Genomic DNA, 13,028 nt, shown 5'->3' on the forward strand with positions numbered 1-13,028 from the left:
CATATTTCTTGTCACTGATGCGTCATATTTGGTAATGTTCTTCACTTTCGAAAGCTTTACTAAGACCGTGTTTGTTATACCACTGATAAAACAAAGTTTGAGCAAGGGTTTGCATGACCCTCTTTGAAAATCTTCGTAGAAGGAGCATTTTCGATTGTACCTCAAAAGTCGTAAAATGTAGATACCAAAGCCTTCACATGACAACATAGTAGATCAGCGCACCTGTCAAGATGAGATGGATAGTGATGGAGGCAAAGAAACAAACTCTGTCTATTATATCACTGACGTCATGGAAGTAAGTAACATCAATCTCACTTAGGTTATCTTCGTGTTCTTTTGCTTCTCTCATGGTCTCCTGTCGGACCCTGTTTGCTCTGCTGGTACATTTGGCAAGGAATCTCGTCACTGTGTTAAAATCCTTCATTTGACTGACACGAATGATGACAATGCAGAAGATCACATAGAAGCCACTGAGATGGAGCTGGGCACACACATAAAGGGAGACAAGCGATGTGCTGGTGGAGGTCTGGGGTAGCATACCGCTAAGAAGTGATATAAACATTGTGAAGGAGAGGAACAGGGTGAGCGAGGTGGATAGCTTCTCTCCTGTTTCCGCCTTGACCAGGAACACGAGGGGGTTAAGTGTGGAGATGAGCAGCATAGGCAGTAGAAGATTCACCACGTAGTAGAGAGGTCGTCTCCTCACAATAATAGCAACGCTTTTATAATGTGCTTTGTAGATCTGAGTCAGTTCCGTTTCATTACGAGCAACAACCCCAGCCACATTCCATTCTCCATTTTCAGCCAAGACATTACCACGGGCAACAAACTGATACATATACAGTTCATCCACTTGATAGTTATCAGAGGAAAGAACCACCACGCATGTGTGTTGATCAAACGGGAAACGTGTTACATCCATGGCGCATGCCGTCTGTGGTTTCACTTGCACCTCAATATGTGCCATGCCTTGATTTGTTAATATGACTGGCTGAACATCGAATCCAAGATACGGAACATTCTCAAGGGAATCCTGGATGACAATATCTGGGGTCCATATCTTCGATCTCTCAAATCTTAAAGATGTTGGATTTCCTGAGGCATTCCATTGAATAATTTCATCTGTCCATTGAAATTTCAGAAATAAGTGTGTCTTGATAAGCCCTTGTATCACGTCAAGGGATAGTAATTGTATCAGATCAAATTCTACTGAAACACCCATAGTGTCAAACTGATTGCGGAGAGGCAGGATCCATGGGTTAGATTTCTTCAGAAGAGAAGTGTGCAGATCTAGAACATCGTCATAGATATCGGACGTCACTGATGGTAAATGTAACACCAACAAAGAAAAGGTATTTACCAAGTACATCTTTACAGGAAATCTGCCAACTTGATTGTGGCTAAATCAGATGGCTTTCCTCGGATAGTCCTTTCACGTAGCAGCATACATGCTCTTGTCACTCCTTTGCTCCTCTGAATTATATGACGCTCCTCTGAATTAACAGTCACGTGAGTTCCCAAGTGAACAAAGATACAGATGGCACTGCGTGCTACATTCTATAAGATATCCAGGGCCGTCAACACCATGTGTCCACAAATGCACATTATACAGTCAATATAGCAGACCAGCCAGCGTTTTGTCCTTTGTGGTTAATATTCAATATGCAAGGCTAGACGCTATCGGCAATGCTAACATGAGATTGTTTTCTTTAAGATCTCACTGCTCACTGTGTTGTCAGTTTGAAAATAATGTTAACAAAGCATTCACAGACAGTGCTAATGTGTGTCCACACCATCCCCTGTACATCAATGTGTTACTGTGACATAGCGTTGTTGCGAGGGTTCCGATTCGGACCCAGGCATATAAAACAAAACAAAATCGTATTGATGCTTGTAGTTCATCTTTCATGATCATATCTTTTAAGACGTAACACAAGCTTTCAGTAAAGACAAGATATCTTATGGATGACAACTTATTTATTCTATTATGATGAAACGTTTCGGTACAATGTGTGAAGCCTATTTTTGGTGTGAGTGAAGGAAACGTGAAGTAAGACAGCACAGTACAGACCTATACACATCTAATAAGGTAAACAAACACAAAACAAGGGTATGCATGAAAGTGATTAACAGCAACAGCAGATCCTTGTCAACTTCAAAACAACTTGAAATAAAGAAATAATTAAATTACTTTCACTTCCAGTTTGATTAAATCACGCACAGTTCCAAAAATACACATGCCCGGTTGGAAACGCTTGCTAATTTCTAATGCTTTAATATCTTTAATTTGAAATGAATGTATGCCTTTGAATGTAAGACAAAAAGACATGACATAGGCATGGTGACTCGATCATTACAAGGGAATTGCTTCGGACACCATTTTTGGCACAGATGCGTCAAACTTGAAAAATATCCACCACAAGTCTGCCATGAAACTTTGTAAAAGCCTTACTATGGCATTGTTGCAACACTGATAAAAAACCTTTGAGCATGAGTCGTATGATGTTAAAGTCATAGTGGAAAGAGCATGTTCGAACGTTGTGAAAGTTGTGAAATGTAGATACTATTTGAACCATTATGTTGAAATCGACCCGATTCATCATCAACAAAGCATTTTGGTTTTGATAACATGTATCATAGATATGATTGGGTATAGGACATGCAAAGGTAAAATGTCACTATCACTGTGGTTACATTGCCAATGGCAACATCGACGTGCATACATTCATCATGAATTCAGAGCTACATTCTATTACGTACACCTTGATAGGGAGTCTACGAAAAACATCATAGATAGACGATATGTTCACTATTGACACGGTATTGCCATCAAGCTTCAGTACAATGATATAACTTACAATTCGATTTACTGTTTTTCAGTCATGTATAATTGAAAAATACAATTATGTTCGTGTTCAAAAGACATGCAAACAAACATTTAAAAGCCAGTCTCCCAGAACACACATCATGACCACGAGCTGAGCACGTGTGCACTGATCAGTTTTGCCGCTTACATAGTGAGTGAGTGAGTTAAAATGTAAGGTCACATTGGCAATATTTCAGCCATATCGTGACGAGAAAAAGTTATACATTTCATAATAAATAGCATTAGGCTGAATATAAGTTTTATATGGACAGTACAATAACTGGATAAACATTTACAAGAATAAACAATCATTTAACAACTCAATATAAACATGGGCTATAGATCGTCAGCAACCAAAGTTAGGACACCAAATTGGGGACCGTGAGGACCTACAATACCTCTGCTATCTGCATGGCACCCCAGCAGGATTTACAAACCATCCCTTTAGTCGCTGACGATAGCTTGTACGTTTAGACAAATATGAAAACTATACTTCGTCTAAATGATACACTGAACGGCAAAAGAAACGTCGCCATGGATAGATGTATGAGAGACCATATTTGTCCAAACACTGTAAACATACTTTGAGACATATTAAAAATATGAAACTTCGCAAAACTGATCATCAAGGTTAAAATTAAAGTGTCAAATGTTCTTAAAGAGAAACACAACACTAGTCTCTGAGAAAATGGCATCACAAGTCAGTATCTCGTTTGTCCGCCATGTGCATTAATTACTGCTGTGCAACGTCGATATATGGAATGGATGAGGCGGTTGATGAAGGCCACAGGCACTTGAGCCCACACTCTGAGGAACGCCTGATGCAGTTCAGCTGCAGTTGTTGGTCTTGTTCGGACGTCATTCAGCCTTCTTTGAATTTCGTCCCATAGATGGGATTTAAATCGGGACTGAGGGCAGACCACTGCGTGGTTCTGACACCATTCTGCTGGAGGAAGTCTCTTGTTGCTCTCGCAGTGTGGGAACGGGCGTTATCATGCTGAAACTCGTGGTTGCGGCGACGTGCCAAATGAGGTATGGCGTGTTGTCTCAAGACTTGATCAGTGTACCGACCTGCAGTATTGCCTCTCCCTGGACCGATGTTCTGGAAGACCACAGAGCCGACCCTCTGTGCAAGACCAATTCCACCCCACATCATGATGCTCGGACCCCCCCCCCCCCCCCCCCCCACGACTCTGTCACAACACAAGCATCCGAGTATGGTTTACCCACGGCGTCGCCAGACTCTCTCTCGCTGCCATCTGCTGTTGAGATACAGTGACGTCTCTCGTCTGAGAAAAGGACTCTTCTCCACTGCTGGTGGCGTCAATGCTGGTGATGTGTTGCCCACTGAACGGTCCCGGCGATGACTTGGTGTCAGAATGACCCTTGGTCTTCCGCTACGTGGTCGGCCATCTGTAGTGTTGGTGGTCTGATACCGTTGCTGGAGCATGTATATGGTCGTTACATGGACTTGAAAGGCAATCTTGGCACATGGTAGCAATTCAATAACGAATGAATGTTATCCGAGCTGGGTGGATTTTTATAGGGCAAAAAATGGGGGAACGCATGTGCATTTCAATTTGCACGGAACTCACGTGCATCGGGTTACCATTGCCGTTGCCGAGATGTGTTTGGGCGATCGGTTTTATTGTCATCTTCTTTGTTTTTTTATCATCAAATTTCATTTTTCCGGACAAGGTAATGTTAAATTTTAGAAACTTTGACAAAAATTACCCAGATATTTAAATGACAACTTTTCATGCAATGTTACGTGGGGTGACGTTTCTTTTGCGGTTCAGTATATAAAGGAAATAACATTCAATGTAACGTTAACCCATCACTCAATCACTGACTCACTCATACACTCACTCTATATGATTAGCAATGTTATAAGTAATGTGCTCATCATTGTTTGAACCAATTGTATCTACCGATTGTGAAGTCATATTTGATATTCCGAATTCGTATGATATGAGTTCAAATGAAGCATGAGAAAATTTTAAACATCAACATAGTGATCATACAAAATTCAGAATACAAAAAACAAACAAAATTAAATTTAGCTATCTAAATTCAGAATATGGCTGAAGAAATAACTATAAAAATATCCCTAATACGTTATTACCTCAAGATGCAATCCAGTGTTGTATGACAATGCTTACTGTTTTCTCCTTGAATTCGTAAAATTATAATGAAGCCGGTCAAAGCACTGGTCAAGATGGTAAAGATGAGGGAGGAAATGAAGAAACAGATTCTGTCCATTTCCTCACTTAGACATTTCAAATAAGTACCAATATCTCTGTCAGCTACATCGTTCACTTCTTGTGCTTCCTCTTTTGTAAGGAGTTGGAATCTTTTTGTACCAACTGTACCTCCAATTTTCGCCATATAGCGTGTCACCGAGTTATGTCCTTTCATATGGCTGACACGTTGGTTGATAACACAGCAGATGACATATAGGCCACTCAGATGGAGCTGGACACATACGTAAAGGGAGATAAGCGAGGTGCTCGCGGAGGTTTGCGGAAGCATACCACTAATTAGTGTAACAAAAACTGTAAAGGACAAGAAAAGGGTGACTGATATGGACAGTTTCTCGCCTGATTCCGCCTTGACAAGGAACACGAATGGGTTGAGGGTGGAGATGATCAAGATGGGCAGGACAAGATTCACCACGTAATACAGCGACTGTCTCTTCAGACTGATAGAAACGCTGAACCAGTGAATATTAAAGAAACGAGTCAGCTCAGTTTCATTTTGCCCCTTTATTTGTACCACTTCCCACTCTGAACTTTCAAGAATTGAAAAGTCATTTGCGTGGAAATGGGATATAAATAACTCATTTAGCAAATAGTTATCCGAGCCAATTACAAGTCTGCATTCATGCTGATCAAATGGGAAGGCAGTAATTATCATCTTGCAAGTTGTCTGTGCTTTCACTTCAACGTCCAACCGCGCCATCCCATGGTTAGATATGACAACGGGCTGTTCATCAGAGCCGAGGTACGGAACATTGTCATGGGAGTCCTGGATTACAATATTTGGCGTCCATATCGTCTTCCGCTCAAATCTCAAATATGTAGTATTCCAGTACTCCATGGGATTCCATTGAATCATTTCATCAACCCAGACGAATGTCATCCAAAGTTTCGTTGTGAGAATTTCTTGCACCACATCCAACGTGTCTATATTGATCAATTGGAAACTGACATTAACATACGTGGGGCCAGATTGGTTGTGGAGTGGTAGTATCCAAGGGTTGTAGCGTCGTAGGAGAGACGCGTGAAGGTCTCCAACATCCCCATATATGTCAGGCTTCACTGATGGAGACAGCAACATCAGCAAGGTGAAGGTGGTCGGGAACAACACCATGGCTTGCTTGTAGGACTGTTCTGTGAGTTACTCGAGGACGCGAAGCAGTACATTATCTAGACATGATGAAGCAATTACCAAATCCATTGTGAAGGTTGACAATGCCATCAGCAGTACAGCACATCGTGGGTAGGGACGTTTATATGCCATTATCTGTAAATGTAGTTAATGGAACATGAGAAGTTATCTGTAAATGTAGTTAATGGAACGTGGAAGTTAGACGCCAAGGTAAATGAGACCACTGAATGTTTGTTAAGTAACGTGGTGATACATTTATTTATCCATTAAGGTGTCAAACCTCCAATGGACACCTGATTTTAGAATATCTAGGAATATCTAGTTTAAGGTCAAAGAGGTGATCTGTCATGTTTACGACCATGAAGACATTTCCCAATGGAAGATCTGATCATTTTGCTTGTACGTGTTAACCTTTGTTTCATCAATGTTCCTGCTGTTTAGGGTGCACGGGTGGCCCAGTCGTCTGAGACACCGCAATTTGTTATGCAGAGTTTCGTCCCTAGGGCATGCCAGAAACCTAATAGGGTAGGTTCGAATCCCGGTTCGCTCCTTTTATGTTTCTAGGTTTGTCAGCATCATACCCGTGCAAGCGGTAAATGTCTGAGACTTCTGGCTTTCCATCCACATTAAGCTGACATGCAGTGATATAACTGGAATACTGTTCAAAGCGGCGTTGAAGCCCAACTCACTTACACTTATCAATCGGTATCGTCTTTCAATACACCTGTGTTATGTGGCAGTATATATTGTAACTTTATTCTGATGATTGTTAGAAGCTGCAAATCAAAGTCACACTCTAAAAAATGTGTTTAGATCATAAACACAAACCTAAACACCTTCCTTGTCCCACAGTTCTGAGAGTGTTTCTGTGAGTGTGAGTGTGAGTGTGAGTGTGTGTGTGTGTGTTTCTGTGTCAGCTTCTTGAATGATAGAAATTTTATTGGTCATACAGCAACAACACACCACGTACACACACATCTTCGGTGGGATAGGAACCTGCAACCTACTTGATTTGTCAAATTTCCTAGTCACCATTAACCGAGCTTAGTTAAGTTGTACATGCTTATGTTAATATTGAACCAAGTTCGTTGTAAGTCAAATTAAGTGTAAGTAAACAATCGTACAATCTTTGAATATGAAAATATTATTTTCTTGTCGAGAATAAAGTCCCGAGATACCATTTATACGTTGACAACAGGAAACATCCCACTGCGATAAAAGGTTTACTCGTCTAACTTTTGTCTCTCTCGCCACAACACATTTTCGGTTGGCTTGGAAACACCATAAACATAGACATGATAAAACAATTCGCGATATTGATTATTTCCGTGTTTCTGTGTATCTACTACTGAGGTGATCGTGAACCTTTCAGTGACAGTGAAAGCAGAAATTCATACGTTAACAATTGAAACCTTCCGATAGATCAGTTTAAAAGCCCCGACTTGTGCATATTGATTTAGCAAAATCTGAGGAATTGTCTATATTTGTTGATGACACGGTTTTGACATATCGATTGATCTCAGCTATAAAACGTCAACATCAGAGAAGAACTAGTCTCGATTACTAATCGAAACAGATTACATTGGACGGGAAACAAACGAACACCTAACTTCAAGTTGTTAATACACTATATGTATATTGCGGGGACAGTAAGTCATTGTGTCACAAGCCTTGAACCCTAAAGTGAGTGAGTGAGTTGGGTTTAACGCCGCTTTTAACAGTATTACAATATCGCGACGTGTTACTTTAATGTGGGAGGAAAGCCCGAAGTGATGCAGGTCTCAGACGTTTACCACTTCGGTGAAACCCACGAGCACGGGTATGGTGCTGAAAAAAACTAGAAACATAATCGGGGTGAACCGGGATTCGAACCCACAATCATAGGTTTCAGGCGCGCCCAAGGGACGCAACTCTGCACAGCGAATCGCGGGTCCTTAGACGACTGGGCCACCCGTGCCCCCTGAAAAATGAGAATGACATGGTAGGAAAGTGAACAAGTGAGTGACTACAAGTACGTTCTGTCAATGAACGGGGAAGTGGAGTAGCCCTAGAAATATGCTGAAACATGTTTGGACCTTGGTGATCACACATGAGTTGTCAGTATTATGAGTTGCAACCTTTAATGGACTCTTAGTGACATTAAGTATCGGGAACAAAGGTAGCCACATGGTCTTCGGTGCCGCCAAAATAATGTTGTAGCATACACCAATTAAATCCCTAACCTGTTCACCCATGACCAGTTCAAAATGAAATCAAGACACATTCCATGGCCAGTCGTCACCCCTTGATTCTAGGATCAAAAGGTTAAAGGCATGCGGTATAAAAGAGGCAGGGTGTGTGTCCTCCCAGTATGGCACCAACTGTCTTAAAGCTAAGAGCAGAGCAACATTCAAATACATTTAATGAAATATTTCGAATACTGTCTAATATTTCAAGATGATAATTGTTAGGACCATGCACAAGGGTGATAGGAATACATACTGTGAAAAACATCGGTACAGGATAGTCAAATAAGTCTGCATTTAGAAAAGAAATATAAACTTTGTGATTCAAATTTGAATTTCCCTCCTGTCAGTCAGACAGCCAGAGGGCGGTGAGTATCCATAGCAAGTTGTCTGGATGGAAGGGAGAATCTCATTCATGGTTTCACGTGATTACATTCTCCCATCAGCTGGGAGTGAAACTGACCCCCCATGCACTGACCTCCCGCTCTGTGATGATAGCATGGCACACTTTGGGGGACCCTTCATTCTATATAGACAGTTGTGCAAGATATATTTGTTATTGGTATTAGGTCATCTTTCAGTAAATTTAATGTAAATATTTCCTTTAACCCCCACGTTCAACCACTGATGATTCTAGACACACTCTAATTACCATTTTTGGTTGTTTTGCCATGTATCTCCTCCCCTACCACTAAAAAGTGGACTCTGGCCAGGCCTTTGTCTTAGTCACTGACTTCATTATCAATTTGTTTTCAATTGACTACTGACTTTCGACAACAAATCTCTTGTTTCTGAATTATCTAAGTGATAAAAGTGATCTTCTACTATGGCGGGTCCAAGTGGGCGATCAGCGCGCTTCACTATTGAAGTACCTGGTAATGATGATGTGAAGAGAGGCATTCTTTAAAAGATTAAACAGGTGAAGATACATTTGCGGGCAGAAACTAACATACCTGCCAATAATGCTGCCGTCCTCGATCGTGTCTTGACGTACTACCTCCAAAACCATTGCCTGACTGTCCCAGAAGATCCACCCGTGACACACCTCAGAGCAGGAGCTGGGGACACTGATGACATCATATCCGAGTCATCCATGAAAATGTGCCTAGATGTAGCAGAGAAGTAAACTGTCTCTGAAGCAGACCAACTACAAAGGACATGCTGTAACGATGAAAGTGCGGTGTTCTAGGTCACACCAGTACCGTTTAGCATCGTCACCATATCTTCCCAACAACAAATTCCTAGTTAATGAGAAGCTTGGACATGCATTTTACAGCAGTGGTCTCATACCTGTCCAGTATAAAAGATTTTGTTCAGCTGCCGGTATTGGAAGTCTCTCACAAAGATATATATATAGGAAGGATCAACTGAATTCTTACAAGAACATTGTTCAATCTTAGTTTGAATATTCCTGTGACACAGCCTTATTGGAAGAAGTAGCTGGATATGAACATTTAGATGGTATTAACATTATGTCCGATGCCCGACATGGTTGGCGGAAGAATGCCAAGGATAGCAGCGTTGTTGCTATTGGAGATGCTAGTCACAAAGTATTAGTGTGTGAGCATGTCACCAAACAACATGATCCAGTATCTCAAAGACATGAACGCATTGGGACTGAAAGAATTTGCAACTTTTTGAAAGAAAAGGATGTCCCAATAAATGTGCACACCAATGACCGGAACTTGTCAATTAATAAACAAAACCAGAATGACTTATGGCATGGTGTGAAATCAGTTACCAAATTGTTGACTGCTGTATCCACTGGGCCTCGCTACAAACATGGGAGCACATGGCATGAACATCTGTCAGACAAAGTCAAACCAATTACCACTCATTTTCATTTTGCAATTCGGAATTGTAAATGGTGACAGTGCCAAACTGAGGTCTTCACTATCAAATATCGTGGAACATTACAAGAACAATCATTCCGATTGTGATGCATCTTCCAGATGTAAACTGGATCAAAATTATGAACCATCACGGATTGTCTTGACAAGCGAAAAAGCTGTGGCTTTATTGACGAGAGTTATTGAAAATTCGGTTGTCTACAAATATCCGGATGATTTCATTTTGGCAAAAGATACCTTTTATGTTGAAAGTTTTAATAATGTGATGAATGTCTTCCAAGACAAAAGATTATCATTTTCTGACACTATCTACAATATGCGCTCTCAGTTAGCTGTGTGTCATTGGAATGAAAATGTTGACTGGGACTTTACCTCACAATGGCATGCCAGTAACTCTGGGGCACCAAGATCTCGAACCAGGCAGAAGAAGAATTATAAATCTGTCACCTATCACTACCGAGGAAATATTTGGAGCCGTTATGTGGGAAATTTGTTCTAATTGTCAGACTTTAATTATTGCCGTCCTTATGGCAGCTGTCTATTGTAATTTATTGTCAGTTGGACTCTGTGGAGAATTGTTTTAAAATGCATTCATAGTTCTACAACTATTGACGATGGGAGAAGCATCGGAACACCAGTCCCTGACATTGATGGTAACCCCTTTACAGAGAGAGACTATTTACCATCTGTTTCACGACCATGACTGGGATATCATAGAGGTGCCCAGTGTCGTGGCTGTGCCATCAGCTACTGATATATCAACAACACCAGATGATGATCATGATGATGAGCAAGAATTCATTGTGCAGCACAGAGTGGAAGAGGAAGAGTGTCCACATTGTTTATGTAAACCTTGCATTACCAACCCATTGAACAAGCAAATGTGGTGGGAGGATGGCACAATGCCGGTACATGTCCAAATTTCATTTCTAAGGAAGGGGCATTCTAGACGATTTTGGACAATGTTGATGCATAGAGGTGTGTGGAAGGATACCCGTTACCTAGACAGAAAAAGACTGGCATTGGAGAGGCAAGCTAACCGCCAACATTATGTATGGAGTGGAACCAGACACAAGCGTGATTTGATGCCACATTGTGTAATAATGTTAGTTCGCACTTGGTTACCTAACCAACATGATCAACCATATATGGGACATTTGTGGGAATGATATCTTAACGCGCAGTGGTGTTTCCCAGAAAGTTTCAGACAGACATTTGAATATTTATGTTTAATGTGCATTTATTTTCTGATATGGAATACAAGCTAAATGATTCAATGATGTGAGGAATTATTTTTTTAATCCTCATTACATGAAAAGTCAAGATATTTAAATTTATCACATTTCTTTTGATAACAGAACAGAGGAAATGTATGTATAGTGTATATGGAAGAAGAGATATTTTGTATATTGACGTTAGATATTGAGTACATGTACATGAAATTAACTGACCTTTTCAACAGTTAAATTAATAAAATAGGATATTAAATATTTAAATGTTTCTTTGTATGGTACCATATACTATATCCATACATCCATTTGTTAGTGTTTTATGTATTATATGGTCTGAGGTATTTCACATTTTGTATTTCATGTAATAAGTGTATGTAGTCTCTAATGTGTTGTATTAAATATATAAAAGATGATATGTTGTAGAGATTTGTGTTAGCCTTATCATTTTTACTGAAAACATTAATGCTGTATTCTTTCAATGGGATTTTAGTCTCAAGTTCACATTTCAAAATTTACTATGAACCACTTGTGTTTACTTTTGTAGTAAATTCCATGCTTCACCTTTGCCCCTGTCTGTCTCCAATAACCGTTATAGTCCTGTCTGTCACAGGCAGATAAGATCTTCCCAGCAGAGAAGTAGCCAATCAGATGCTTATTGGAAACCCATGGGTTTTTTCCATATTTGGATCCCGGCCTTTAAACATTTAACTGAATGACGCAGTTGGATGTTGGGTAATTGGAGTTTTCAACGATCGTGGCTAAAGGGAAGCAACTCCGCATTGCAAATTGCGGCGCCTTAGACGACTAGGCCCCCGTTCCCCTCTGTGGGAACATGTTTTTTTTTTTTTTTATGATAGTTCTTTAAGTCTGGACAGCATGTTCAGACCATTGATATTCTGTTCCATAAATATTTTGTTCCAAAAAATGCTAGAAAAAAGTACTTTGTCATCAGGTTTTACAAAAAAAGTAAATCGTTCACTGGAGAAACTGACAAATACTTCGTAATATCTTGAGGGTCAATAAAAAGTGTTTGGTTCTTCCTTTTGAGAAAAGGGGCGAATTTTTGGAACATTGATTGAAACATTAATGTATGTCACACAAATATCCCAGGCCCAGACCAGAATATTGAATAGCCTGTCCCAAACATGTAGGTATCAGTAGTAAGCTAACATTGATGTATCCGCATGTTTCCCTTTAATGGTATTATTATAGGCTTGTCAGCACCTGGGTTTCTCCAAAGTTGTAAGCGCATTGGACCTGCATCACTTCTGGTTTTCCTCCCACACGCCTTGATATAACTGGAATACTGTTCACAGCGGCGTTAAACCAAACTTGCTCACTCACTAACACTATCCGCTCCATTTTATACCAACTGGGTTGTCATGTACGTAAATTACTGTTCGAGACGGGGTTTTCATATATCTCGATTACTCAAGACTGTGGTAATGTTAAAATATGTTTTAAT

General features: G+C 40.3%; 1 protein-coding gene across 1 annotated transcript; it reads right to left on the reverse strand.

Moving 5' to 3' along the window:
• Positions 1–193: 193 nt before the first annotated feature.
• LOC139455149 (neuronal acetylcholine receptor subunit alpha-7-like) lies at positions 194–967 on the reverse strand. The gene has a single exon (XM_071236704.1). The coding sequence runs from the start codon at positions 965–967 to the stop codon at positions 194–196; it is 774 nt and encodes a 257-aa protein (XP_071092805.1).
• Between the last annotated feature and the right edge of the window lie 12,061 nt (positions 968–13,028).

This window comes from Haliotis cracherodii, unplaced genomic scaffold (assembly GCF_022045235.1).
Source record: "Haliotis cracherodii isolate W230 unplaced genomic scaffold, xgHalCrac1.p SCAF_11, whole genome shotgun sequence".
NCBI classification, from domain to species: Eukaryota; Metazoa; Mollusca; class Gastropoda; order Lepetellida; family Haliotidae; genus Haliotis; species Haliotis cracherodii.

Coding starts and splice junctions, on each gene's coding strand:
- LOC139455149 (XM_071236704.1), bottom strand. CDS start 967: ATGGCACATATTGAGGTGCAAGTGAAACCACAGACGGCATGCGCCATG.